Source organism: Delphinus delphis, chromosome 4 (genome assembly GCF_949987515.2).
Source record: "Delphinus delphis chromosome 4, mDelDel1.2, whole genome shotgun sequence".
NCBI lineage: Eukaryota > Metazoa > Chordata > Mammalia > Artiodactyla > Delphinidae > Delphinus > Delphinus delphis.
Window position 1 is genome coordinate 118,902,308 of NC_082686.1, and position 14,189 is coordinate 118,916,496.

Genomic DNA, 14,189 nt, shown 5'->3' on the forward strand with positions numbered 1-14,189 from the left:
TGCAAAACAGTTTGGCGGTTTCTTGTAAAGATACGGCTCATTTAAATTGGAAACCTTATCATTTATTTTCTACACAACATAGGTATCTATACAGACACATCCATTTTATTTTAATAAACCAAATGTAATGTAAAGTGGGGGGAAAGACAATGGAAATAGAATAACAGAGAATTTCCGAAACATCCGATTCTGCAGGTTCCTGCCTCTATCATTCCCATTCCCATGATCATTCCTGCATCCTTCTAGGGGCAAAGGTTCCATGGGAACATGGTGACAAAATAACCAGTGACTCACAGTAGATGCTGGTGCCAAAATACTTACAGCTATGAGGATCCCAAACTTTAAAAAACAATGTGATTCTCGACGGCCTATTTGACTTCTCTGGAGTTACCCCTTTAGGCTGGTTTGAACCAGATGACCTGGATTTGAGTATGCAAGATGAGGACTCTGGGACCAGATAGATCCAGGGTGTGTTTTGGGCTTTTAATTTTATACGCAAAAAAAGTTGCACTTACAAACACAAAGTACAAATTCATCCCACAAATATGAAGGCACAGAGTTAAGTTCTGTGGAAGCAGACATGTTTTCTGCTTTCAGGGAACTTCTAGTTTGGTGGAGGCTTGCCCAGAGGCAGATAAAAGAGTAATCATCTCCTTCGTTCAGAGATGAAAAGGAAACAAAAAGGCAGATCAAATCAAAGATGATCTGGAGACTACATTAATCCCATACTGAAGTCATAAATTCACTCATTAAGACCACAGAGAATGCAGACATGGGGGTGAGGGTAGGTGGATAAAAACAGCAGAAGACAATTACAGCATGACATTTTTTCCCCACCTCATTAACCAGCAAAGCAGAAACGCTATTTATTTTAAGATACTACTACTTCTTTTTGCTAACAACTATTTCCTAAGGTAAAAATGAAGCAGAGAGAAAAGGAGTACGATAGACACTCTACATTCACTGAGTCTTCAATTTTCTTCCAACAGTCGACATCACTGGTTCTCAACTGCGGGGGTGATTTTGTCTCCCAGGGGACATTTAGCAATGTTTGGAGACATTTTGCCATCATTAAGTAGATGGATGCTAGTGGGTAAAGGTCAGGGATCTGGTAAACATCCTATAATACATAGCACCCAAAAACAAAGAATTATCTGTCCTCAAATGTCAATGATGCTGAGGTTGAGAAACCATGTCATGGTTGGATATAAAAAAATTTAAAAATCAGTAAGTCTATAGTATAAAAGCATTTAGTACCACTTTAGGAAGGATTGTACAGGAAGATTCTCCTTGATAAGATAGCTACAGATCTCCTAAAATTATCTGATAGACCCATAGTGAGGAAATAAAACATGCTGAGAAATATTAGCATAGAAATTTTTTTAACTTCAATTATTAGCATACGTATGAAAAATAAACTTGAAAGGACAATTTTTTGCTCAATTGATTCTGATAATCAGCGCTTTCTACAACCACAAAAGCAAATGTGGTCATGTTTCTGATTTAGGTCAAATCTGACAAAAGATCTAGTAAACTGTGTTACTAAAAAAAAGGCCAGACATATTAAAAATAGAAGATTAACTTCTAAACTAATGGAAGAAAAAATTAGCCACTGATTTTTGAGGAGATGCTCAATTCCAGTAGAAAGATGTTCAAAGTTATTTTTCCACATTATCTAAAAGATATTTCTCCTTTATTTTGTGGTTTCATGATGAGAAAGAACAATGTGGAAAATGAATGAAATAACAAATGTTTAGGTATTAATAATATCACAATTCAGTACACCCTAATACAAAAAGACAATTATTTCCTATGGACATCATACCCACTGAGGAGCAGACGCTATAAGAAATAGTAAAACAGAGTGGCTTTCATATGACTTTGATAAGAAAGCTTTTAATTGGCCACTAAGCTTTGTAAAAAAGGATGTGAATAACAGAAAGAATGAAACGAGTAAGATGTTATCTACATAAGGGGATCTGACTTATTACAGTAAACAAAACACCTTGACTTAACAAAAATATTTCCAAGTCTAGTATCTATTACCTGTCTCTGAAATGGACATACATGATAGTAACAGCAAACTTCCCTATAACAGTCACTTCTTTAATTACATTATTATTTAACAGTGAGTTCTACAACAGTAGGACTTTATGTGATATGATAAAGCCTGACCAAGAGGGAAATAAATACATTATTGCTGCAAATCTAAAAGGAACCTAGCCCCAAAACAGGGAGGGGCAAATAACATGAGAACATGTTGGAAGGTGGTCAACTTGCCTTAGGACAAGTTTACATCTGGCCTGAAGCTACTCACAACTCTTAGCTCTTACCTTTCTCTACCTTGTTTCTATCAAGTGAGTTTGAAAATGTAGGACTCATGCTGTTCCTCTCTGCGGATCTCTGGCTCAGTGGCTGAGGGGCAGTCACTAGCTTGACTACACTCCCATCCCCTCTGTCAGCTACCTCACTGCACAAATCTCAGAGAGATGAGTAGATTGGACAAAAACAAGAAAGATACCCAAACAAGCAAAATACCCCAATGAAGGCAATTCTTAAGTCAGCAATAAATTAGGGCACTTTCTTCAAATTAAGCTCTGTCGACTAGGCACTTAATAAAAATAAAAGACGTTTACACCAGCATCTCAACAAGTAAGAAGGATAGAGAAGAGGAGAAGAAAGGCAAGATTTATATTTACTACGTGTATTTTGTAAAAAATGAGATTTTATATTTTACCCAGAAATTTTTGAAAGAATGCTATCTGAGAAGGAAAGTATTCTCCTATTCCTTATGAATCAATACCCAATGAATCAATACCCTTTTTGGTTTTACTAACTAAAATGATTTTTTTCAGTGTTTTTCAATATATAAAGAAAGCTCAGATTCTGGTTAAACAAGGAAAAATTAAGGCAGTGTCTTTAAACCCAATAAGGGAAAGAATTGACTACCAAATGAGCCTATCTAAGAGAGACATATTGAGCTAACATTTGGATACAACACTGAACAATTATGGCTTTAAATAGAAAATATTAAAATTCAAATATCAAAATTCCACATTTTCTTGGTTATTCTTTCTTTTTAACTATATGGACTTCAAAGAGCCCACTTCATTTTAAAGAATTAAGGAAACACTTTTCACATCATTTTGGAACAAAACACAAACAGTGCTTGACCCGGAACTATTAACTCAGATAGTAAACACTTATGTTCATATTGGCCCAGTACAAACAGGAGGAGGACCCGTGACTGTCAAAACATGGCTGGAAATAGCTAGCGTCCTTTGGAATTTGCTACAAAACAGAAGATTTAAAAGTTCTGAGGTATTGTTGCCTTACAATCTTACCAAGGTTTAGAATTTTTTCAATGAGGAGTTTTGTTTTGTTTTCAAAAAAGCAGTGCTTTTTCTCTCCGGTTGCAGAGCTCAGCTCCAGTCTTCTCCTCTCATTCATGGTCGTATTGTTGTCCCTGAGCTTTGTCTCATCTGCACATCACAGCAACCAGCCATGCGTGGTTTCAGTCATTCCGTTAGTGCTATGTCTTGTTATACCAATTCATGGAGCGTTTCACTGCTTTGACCCAGTTTCCCATATTCTTTTCATATTCTTGCCATTTCTTCTGTGGCTTGAAAACTATTTCACTTTGCCTCAGTTTCTTTAGTTCCTCCTTGTCAGTCCAAAACCCTAGAGATGAAAAAATTTACTCTCAAGTTTTAAGGCACATAATGAGTCCGTAAAGTTTATCCACAAACCTATGTGAACTGGTGCACAGGTGAACAGTTATTACTTTAAAACACAGTTCAAACTATTTTGTTGCTTTGAGCTTGGTTAGATTGACTATCCCTGGGAATAAATACATCAGGGTTTAAAAGTCTTTTGGTATCTAACTAGCAGCTTTATTTCTGTGTGGAAGGGCACCAAATCATTTCTAGAGCAACCACATCCTGCCATCATTTAATTTCATGACTAGCTCTTAAGAAAGAAAGAAAGAAAAAAAACCCAAGTAAGAAATAGTAGGGGCTTCTCTGGTGGCGCAGTGGTTGAGAATCTGCCTGCTAATGCAGGGGACACGGGTTCGAGCCCTGGTCTGGGAGGATCCCACATGCCGCGGAGCAGCTAGGCCCGTGAGCCACAACTACTGAGCCTGCGCGTCTGGAGCCTGTGCTCCGCAACAAGAGAGGCCACGACAGTGAGAGGCCCGCGTACCGCGATGATGAGTGGCCCCCGCTTGCCACAACTAGAGAAAGCCCTCGCACAGAAACGAAGATGCGACACAGCAAAAATAAATTAATAAATTAATAAACTCCTACCCCCAACATCTAAAAAAAAAAAAAAGAAATGATATACTTTCTTTTTATACAATTTAAAAAAAAACAATGATAGGGCTTCCCTGGTGGTGCAGTGGTTAAGAATCCGCCTGCCAATGCAGGGGACACGGGTTCGAGCCCTGGTCCAGGAAGATCGCACATGTCGTGGAGCAACTAAGCCTGTGAGCCACAGCTACTGAGCCCACATGCCACAACTAGTGAAGCCCGTGTGCCTAGAGCCCACGCGCCACAACAAGAGAAGCCATCGCAATGAGAAGCACGCACACTGCAATGAAGAGTAGTCCCAGCTCACCACAACTAGAGAAAGCCAGTGTGCAGCAACGAAGCCCCAATGCAGCCAATAAATAAATAAATAAATAAATTTATTTATTAAAAAAACCAAAGCAAAACAATGATAAATTAAGGTTTTTCTTTTTTTTTGGCGACACTCTGCAACTTGTGCAGTATATTAGTTACCCGACCAGGGAACAAACCCGGTCCCACAGCAGTGAAAGCACAGAGTCCTAACCACTGGACCGCCAGGGAATCCCCCAAGTTAAGATTTTTGTCATATATCTTGAGGTAAGAGGCAACTCCTCAGGATATGCATAAAATTCAAAGTTGGGGATTAATATAAAAAATAGTTTCTTTTTCAAACTATTGCATTTCATACAAGGCTTTTAAATTCCAGTTCAAGATAATCTTGTAGTTCTGGCATATATTGTTCTTTACAAAGAGGATCATTTATAATAAAAAGCAGCAAGAAAACATATTATAACTACGATCATACGTAGTCTGAAATGGTAGCGATCCCTTGTTAATAAACTTGGTACATCTCACTTACTCTGAAGTATTAACATGGTTGACAAGTCTTCAAGAAGTACATTTTTCTCTTACCAATAAAGCTGACACATAAAATTCTTTCTTCTAAAAGTTTCCATCAGGCCACATTCTATTTACAAAGTCAGTGTTTTAGACTGTCTATATTTAAAGATATTAATTATTTTATGGAAGTTATTAAAAGGCTAAAAATAATCTTTATTAGTGTACTACAAGTAGATATATCTAGTCATGAAAATAAGTATGTTCTTAAAATTCTTATTTCCAGAATTTATTATTTACACTTAATGGCATACATACTCTTAAAAGTCACTTTATTAAATGTGTATTGAACAGACCCAGTTTCTGGGTGAATTTTGAAAATACAGAGAATTTGCGTAGCCTTCATGTCTCATATTTCTTTTTTTTTTTTTCTTTTTTTTTTTTTTGCGGTACGCGGGCCTCTCACTGTTGTGGCCTCTCCCGTTGCGGAGCACAGGCTCCGGACGTGCAGGCTCAGCGGCCATGGCTTACGGGCCCAGCTGCTCCACGGTATGTGGGATCTTCCCGGACTAGGGCACGAACCCGTGTCCCCTGCATCGGCAGGTGGACTCAACCACTGCGCCACCAGGGAAGCCCCATGCCTCATATTTCTGAGAGAGAAGTAATCCAACCAGAAATTTCAGATTCTCTGAGGAGGTAAAACTGTTCCCTGTAGTTAGTGAAGTATCTTTGTATTGAAAAGTTTTGAAATTAAATACAGATAAAATGAAGTAGATACAACTCAAGCCACTATATTATATGTAAGAATAACTTGCATGTGTCTGTTATTTAAAGTGTATTAAATGTTCAAGAGAATTTGACATATTTAGCTTTATAAGGTGATAAGTGTAGATCAATTTGATTAACTTTATAAACAATATTGGAATGCTTATGAGCATTTGGCTTACTGTAATGATAAGCTTAATTTATTCATTTTTCAAGAGTTGTTTAAGTACTGGAGAAATTTCCTTGTTATAGTTCTAAGTTTGCTCAATTAGTCATGTGAAATTATTAAAAATAACATCAGCTATATTGTACTTAAGAGTTGAAATACACAAAGTAACAAATTTGTAAACGGGAATGACTATTTAAGGGGAAGTTATTTTCTTCAACTTGAATTAATCAAACACCAATCAATGAACAAATGAAAGTGATTGTTTCAATTTTATTCAAAGTTAACAGATTTTTAGTAGAATAAAGTATAAGGTGAACTTACCAAGATTTGATGCTTTTTGGGTCCATAACTTTAATTGCTAAATAACAGCCTAAACTTTTAAGTGTAAGATATCCTGTTTTGTACAAACACTCCTCCCTTCCATACAGGAACACAGGAAAACACTCCCAGTGTCCCAAGCGACATCCTGCTCCTAAAGAGCCCTCTAATTGGCCTCCCCATGTCTGTTCTTTACTCCTCCCAACTAATTAGTGAAAACATTAATTGCCAAAGTGATTTGTTCAAATATAGATCTAACCATGTCCTTCTGCTTAAAATTGTTCAGTGGCTCTCCAATGCATTCAAGATCAAGTCCAATCTCCTCTATATGAAGAGGCCACCATGACTGGACCTCTATGTACCTCTCCAGCCTCCCCTCTTGCTCTCATCCTATCAGCACCATAATGGGCCAGTACCTTTGCACGAGCTGCCTTCTCTACTGGACCACTCACCTCTATTCTCTCACCTGGTTGTCTGCTAACCCCTTCAAAATTGAACTATACGTTGTCGCCTCTGGGAAAGCCTACACCAATTGCTTGATACTGTGGCTGTTTGCTGGGCTTATCACAGAAGAATAATAATGGGTTGACTTGCTTGACTGCTCCCACTGGAGACTCCCATAGCAGGGACTATATCATTTAAACTCTATTATTCCCAGCAGCGACTCTCATGAAGCAGGTGCTCAACAAACGTTCACTAAATGAAAGAGTGGAGTGGTTTCTAATGCCAAAGACAAGCTTATCTAATCAGAAAGTTTACCCAGAGACATTCCCTTGCTAAAGACCAGAGCAGTTGAGAATTAGCTTTCCTGGTCTCATTCTTCTGACTGAAGGAGAGCACCAAGGAGGGAGGAGGTGCAACCAGGCCCACCCACAGAAGAGATCACTGGAACATTTTGCGAGTGATGTGCATATGTGTATGGGGTCTAATGGACACCAAGCCTTTCCAGACCCTCTCTATCTATAATTTTGTGATTTGGGAGGAGAAATGCTATCTGTAAGAAATGGTTTTGCAAGACAGCTCTCGTTTTAATAAAACCCACACGTACCAACAGCAAGGCCAGCTAGAGAAGCTGCACCTACGCAGGACATATCAACGTGGACGGGTCTGTCTATCGTCTCATTAATCAGGTCTGAAGTCATCTGCATGACAAAACTGTTCTTACAAACTCCTCCATCTGCTCTGTGGGGAGAAAGATATTGGAGATAAACTACTGTAACAAAAGCATAAATACATTATTAATTCTTTTTTAAAAAGCCACACTTTTTTTTTAGATCCTTGATTTTATTTTTAAAGTTTAAAGATTCTTATAATACACATATGGGTGCTAAGATCCTCTCAGATTCCATATTGGGTTTTATTCTCCTTAAATCCAAAATTAGCTTTCCTTCCTCTCCAAATTCCTATGACCAAGAATTTTGTTGCAAAGAAGGTAAGCATAAGTTCTTTTTGAAATCCTGAATAATCATAATCATGAAAATGCCAACAGCAGCTACCACTTAACTTCCAATTTCTAATTAAATCTATTAGAAACAAAGTTTACCTACCGGATTTTTCTTACAGGAATGTGGATCTCTTTCTGCATCACCTCATATAACTGTTTGTTTCTAGTTAAAAAAACAAGGAAACTATTTAGAGGCAGTTCATATCATAATAATTCTCTATTTTTTTCCAATCTAGAATAATAACTGTGGTTTTATTTACATGACATTTATAAAATATGCAAAAGAAAACACTAAAGAAATATATTAGGCTAACTGGATGTCAATAACAGATGGTCAAGTAAACAAGAGGTTCAGGCCCTTCTGTTTTTCACTTTGATGCAAAAGAACATAATTTTTATTTCAGAACTAAATTTAATCTATTACCATTCCTGCAAATAAAAATTTAAAGCAAGCATCCATTTAATAGGTATGGATGACACACCATAAATAGCATCTAATAGAAATCAAATATAAAAATAATGATTTTGTAATCAGAGAAAATGTTATTTTAAACATTACAAATGTTCCATTTGTTCCATTCATGACAGCTGCGTTTTTAATTTTAATGAGCTACACCTGCCCCGTAACAAAAAGACCAAAAGAAATATACATAAAGAATAATTCTGATGAGTCAATCTTTGAGTATAAAAGAAGCATTATTAGTTAGAATTCTCCTTCATGAATAAGGAAATAAAAGACTTTGAAAGTCCAAATTTTGAATCCTTTATGCTTAATAAATTGGATATTTTAAAAATCATTCAGTTTTCAGATATCAAATCTAAGTGGTACTGGTACTATTAAATGTGAAAAAAAAGAGAGGCAAAAAAATTAGTAATAAGAATAGATTATATCATATACAGTATGAATTAAACTAATGGTATAAACAGTTAAAATTAAGAAATTTAAAAATTTAGTTTAGTAGAAATTAATAAAAGGAAATAGCGATACTGTATGGGGAGGGGGGAGTTTCGGGCAGGTTCTGGTACCTGAAAGCTATGGACTCCAATATTGCTCGTACAAGGTGGTATTTATTGGTGGAAGACTTCAAACCCATAAAAGAGGCACATGCACAGGGGTCATTTAATGGAGCCTGAAGTAAAAGACAGTAATATATTATTACTGCTCTAAATTATATCTATAGACTTGAAGGTATATTACACAATAAAAACATAGCCATGTTAGAAAACAAAAGAATGCTCATTTAGAGATAAATAGTTTTAACATAAATGATAGCCCCAAAATGATGTTAACTATTCAAATAACCTTTTGATAGGACTTAAGCAAGGATGAGTCACAGATATCAGACATATGGGCTGGATCTTCTGTTTGCACCTGTACCAAGAAAAGGGACTGAAGCCCAGAGTAATAGATTATGAAATGCTTAGCTTGATATATGAGGAAAATGGAAAGCAATGCCAGTATTTCCCCTTTTCTCCAACTGTAAAGTGTTTACACTGAAACTGTTTACTATGTAGAGTGGTTTTTTGAGGATATTAAGTTAGACTTAAGATAAAAAAACTTCAAAGCAAAAAAAGTGTTTTCCAGTATCATAACTTACACCCAATATGTTGTCAGACTTTCAAAGTAAACTCTATTTCTTAGCTTAAATAGTGTTTTTTCTTTTATTTTATATATTTTATTTATTTATTTTTGGCTGCATTGGGTCTTCTTTGCTGGGCACGGGCTTTCTCCTAGTTGCGGTGAGCGGGGGCTACTCTTCCTCGTGGTGCACGGTCTTCTCATTGCAGTGGCTTCTCTTGTTGCAGAGCACGGGCTCTAGGTGTGCGGGCTTCAGTAGTTGTGGCTCGCGGGCTCTAGAGCACAGGCTCAGTAGTTGTGGCGCACGGGCTTAGTTGCTCCGCGGCATGTGGGATCTTCCCGGACCAGGGCTCAAACCCGTGTCCCCCGCATTGGCAGGCGGATTCTTAACCACTGTGCCACCAGGGAAGTCCTAGGCTGGGTCATTTATGATATTAGGCAATAACACTAAAGAATCTGCCTGCCAATGCGGGGGACATGGGCTCAAGCCCTGGTCCAGGAAGATCCCACATGCCGCGGAGCAACTAAGCCCGTGCGCCACAACTACTGAGCCTGTGCTCTAGAGCCCGCGAGCCACAACTACTGAAGCCCGCGTGCCACAACTACTGAAGCCCGCACACCTAGAGCCCGTGCTCTGCAACAAGAGAAGCCCCCGCTCGCCACAACTAGAGAAAGTCCATGCGAAGCAACGAAGACCCAATGCAGCCATAAATAAATAAATAAATAAATAAATATTTATATTAAAAAAGAGAACATAGAGCTGTAGATTTAAAAGAAAAGAAAAGAAAAGAAATGACCCTGCCTAACATCTGCGTTTAAAAGGCATAATCTTGAGCTGGAATTATGTATTCATCAGATGAAGTTTGTATTCATCTTTGTGTAGCCAGAAATGCAAGACGATTCTGGGACACAAAGATGAAACACAAAGATCCCTGTCAGGCCTTGCCATCTCACAAGGAAACAGACAGAAGAGTCCCAACACACCTACGCAAAGTCATGACAGAGGGACAGGCTAGTGTTGTCAGGAAATGATGGTCCCCGGAAGCTCCTTCTAGCTTCAGAGCTTGACATACCATCTTTCCCTGGAAAACTTTCTACCACACCTCCTCCTAGTTAATCCTACTCCCCTTCCAAATTTTGGCTCCGCTTCCTCTGGGAAAACTTCGAATCCCAGAAACTAGGTCAGGTTCCCCACTATCCATTTTTATGGAACCTTGTAACTTCCCATCATATCATGTGCCAGTTTATAATCACAGATGTTTGTGTGATTGTTGAAACTCCATCTTCTGTGCTACACTGTTAGCATCACAGGCAGAAACGCATCTGATGTGCTCACGGTGTGTCTCCAGGGCCTAGCACTGCACCTAGCCCCACACAGGGGATCAATACGCATTTGTTGAATCCATGAACAAATAATACTTTTCCTAATGCCTTAAATGAAGAAATTCTATATTACATCTTATCTTTATCATAGCCATGATTTTCCTCCTTGCGATCTTATCTTTCAACTTTACTTTGAAAGAATTTTTCAAACTTATTAAAACATCTTTTGGTGATTCACTCAGCAAAAGCTAAGTTATATAGTAAAGCTGGCCTATATACCAAGTGATATAATACTGTATGACAAAGATGGGTCAGACTCAGCCAGTTCAATTAGTCCCTAGTAGTATGTGATGGGTTTTTTGTGTTTTTTATGGCTGTGCCGCGTGCCTTGCAGGATCTCAGGTCCCGACCAGGGATGGAACCTGGGCCCCGGCAGTGAAAGAGCTGAGTCCTAACCATTGGACAGCCAGGGAATTCCCTTGCTATGGTTTTTTTCTGCGTAAAAATTACTTCTTCCAATATACCACATAAAATCCTGGCCTGAAATCACTTTTGTACAAATAGCTATGAACATAATTTACCGTTAGTAATAGGCCAACTTGAGGAGTTATAAATTCCATAGAAACCTAAAAATTTCTTAATAGGTTACAATGTCCCTGCATTTGTTAGTCCAACTGAGTCTCTCTTTGGGATGATAAAGTAGGAAAAACACTGGCAAGGTACTTTTAAGGGCCTGGTCACATCTTGCCAGGGCAGACAGCCTCCAGCCACACCTCCAATCTATCACTGCCAGGCCCATCAAGTGAGCTTTCCAGAACAGCAGGACTCAGCAAAGTTGTGTGTGGCTCTCTAAGCAAAACCAGCAGACTCCTGCCCAGGCCACAGGTCCTTGTCCCCACTGGAACCTCAGCCTAATCCGCTGGGGACTTGCACAATGGTTAAGCCACCATGCCTCTTGTCCTTGTCAACCTAGACCCTAAAAGTAAGTTCTTCTGGCTCCAGTTATGTATTCCTGTTGTCAGAGTATTTTATGCTCTCCCAGGAAACAGCAGAGCGGTTAAGAATCTGGACTCCGGAGTCCTAAAGCCAGCTCTGTCACTCACTAGCTGTGTGACACTGCCCAAGTGATAGAACTGCTCCAAACCTCAGCTTCAGAATGGGATGATAAGAGTATCTTCTACCTTGTTGAGTGACTGAGGATTAAATGAGACCGACGCGTGTAATGAATTTAGGACAGTGCCTGAGACACAGCGAGTATTCACAGGTTAGCTGCCACTATAATTTATATTTTAATTGTCATTTCTTACTCAAAGCCTTCCCACTATTACTCACTTTCTTCATAACTCTTTTATTATGCCTTTTCAACTTTTCCTTCTGTTGTCAATAAACTCCTCTAACTCTTAAACAACTCTGAGACGTGCCTTCCACTGATTTTGTGGTTGGTTGCTATAACGAGCCTGGCTCTGTGCTGGGCAAATGGCTTCAGCTGCAGCTATGGAGGGGAAGGTCCACAGGCTTCCATACACAAGGACCAGAAGGACTGTTCTAGCCGCCCATGACCACCGTCAGCCACCATGCATCTGCTGTCAGCAGACATGTCGCCTCCCCTGTGTTTGCTTAGGCCCGCATCAATATCGTGCTTTATATCCCTTTACATTTCCATGGCTCAGATGCCCCAGTCACGCACAGAACTAGGGGGGGAATTACAGGGGGAGGGGTTCTCAGCAAACTGCTTGATTCCTTGTCTAAAGCAGCCATGTTTCATGCCCTAGTCCTACTGCTGCCACCACAACTGCAGGGGGTGAGCACAAGTCTGTCCAAGGCTTGAAAAGACAAGGTGGCCCAATCAGATTCCCTCCCCTGGAATCTGAAAGAGGAAGCGCTTCAGAGGGAACAGACGCGAAAAGGATGCGCAAGATGGAAAAAGGTTGTTGTGTTTATATCCAAACTGTGAAAAGGCAGAAAGTATAAGGAAAAGAATGACAGTTAAACAGAAGCTATGAGGAAGAAAGGGTACAGAGCAAAGCTGGTAAGGAGAAGGGAAAAGCAGAGCCACAGAGAGGCAGAAACCACAGAGAAGAACACTGAGAACTGCTACATCAGTTGCCAACTCCTTTCCAATCCTGGTGCTCAGGAGTGTGTGAACAGCCAGCTCCTCTTGGGCGGGCAGGGGAAGAGAGGGAGGAGCTCAAGCAAGCCTGTTCCTTGCAAACCCAAGAACCTTCACTGGAGTATGACTCCTCATCCGCTGAAGACTGGCACTTGGCTCACGGTCCTGCCATCCTACTATGTATGGCCAACATCAGAGTAACTTTAACGTCAGGTAGATGACCACTGATTCTTGCCTCCGATACCTGTGAGGGATGCTCTGCTCTAGCATGCCCCTCCCCAAACCTAGACAAAGCCACAATGGCTGCACCAATTGATGCCACTCTGTGTACAGCCCTATGCTCCAGCCCATTCCCTAAAGTGGCTGCCCCACAAGTTCCCCCTGTCCTCAAAGTTCCTCCAATGCCCCTTTCTCAGATGACGCCCCTGAGGCTATTAGGAGCCTTCAATATCCTGCCTCCCATTACCTGCAACTGTAACAATATTCTAAAATTAAAGGCAGTATCATAGATACTTGACCCTTCCTTCCTTCCATTCTCCTAGCCCACATTTTCTCTAGTTGTTGACGTTGGCAACTTACAGGTGATCTCCCCACTATTTTCTGAACAGCTTAGTATCAACACACTATTGTTGTTTGAATTAACTTTTGGTTTCCAATTAAGAGTTTCATTTTACTTCAGGAAATAATGAGCCTGCGGTCCTACCCCACCCCACCCACTTCAACATACTGCCAGGCTGCAATCATGGCAGCATAGGGACATTTTGTTAGCAACGTGAAATTAAAATCACATCTGTGATAGTGTTGTCTAATCTTTTAGACTTTAGCTATACTTTGGTTTTTCTAATCACATAGTTTACATTATTTTTACAGGCATATGAACTGGTGGAGAAGTTAGAGTTGTCAAGACAGAGTCACAACTAGGTCCCCCAGCACAGTTTTCAAAAAGGGAAGAATCCACAGTAACCTAGTTAAACCCTCCCTTTGCTGATGACAACTATTCATCCAACCTTCCTCCTTAAACCTCAATCAGACAAATATTCTTCATTACCTGTCCTATCATGGATGCCATTTAGGTGCCTCACATCACTCTGAAGAGGATGCAATGCAACCTCTTTATGTAGTTAATAAACTTTTAGTCCTTTGTGATAAAGCATATAGAAGGAAATTATTACAGATATTAAAATAATGCTCATTTAAAAATCTAGTTTGAAAATACGGTATTTTAAGGCCTTTAAAACCATCCTGATCTAACTCCTTTCACCAGGTTCTACATTGTATTATCCAAACTTTTAAATTTTGGATTTTTTGTAACTGATTGCTTGAGTATAGATGGACTAGAAGAAAGGGAAATTTTT

The 14,189-nt window shown here is 39.3% G+C and overlaps 1 protein-coding gene across 3 annotated transcripts in view; it reads right to left on the minus strand.

The window, feature by feature from the left end:
• Positions 1-491: 491 nt before the first annotated feature.
• Positions 492-14,189, minus strand: part of GK5 (glycerol kinase 5) — a 75,813-nt gene continuing 62,115 nt past the window's right edge. For 2 of the 3 annotated variants that reach the window (XM_060011362.1, XM_060011363.1), the window contains exons 13-16: positions 8,849-8,952; positions 7,926-7,985; positions 7,427-7,560; positions 492-3,681 (exon numbers count right to left, since the gene is read on the minus strand). In XM_060011362.1, coding sequence (XP_059867345.1) covers positions 3,533-3,681; positions 7,427-7,560; positions 7,926-7,985; positions 8,849-8,952 — 447 coding nt within the window. In that variant the 3' untranslated portion in view covers positions 492-3,532. Of the gene's footprint in view, positions 3,682-7,426; positions 7,561-7,925; positions 7,986-8,848; positions 8,953-14,189 lie in introns of those variants that run through there. The other variant, XR_011246450.1, reaches the window with a different exon arrangement.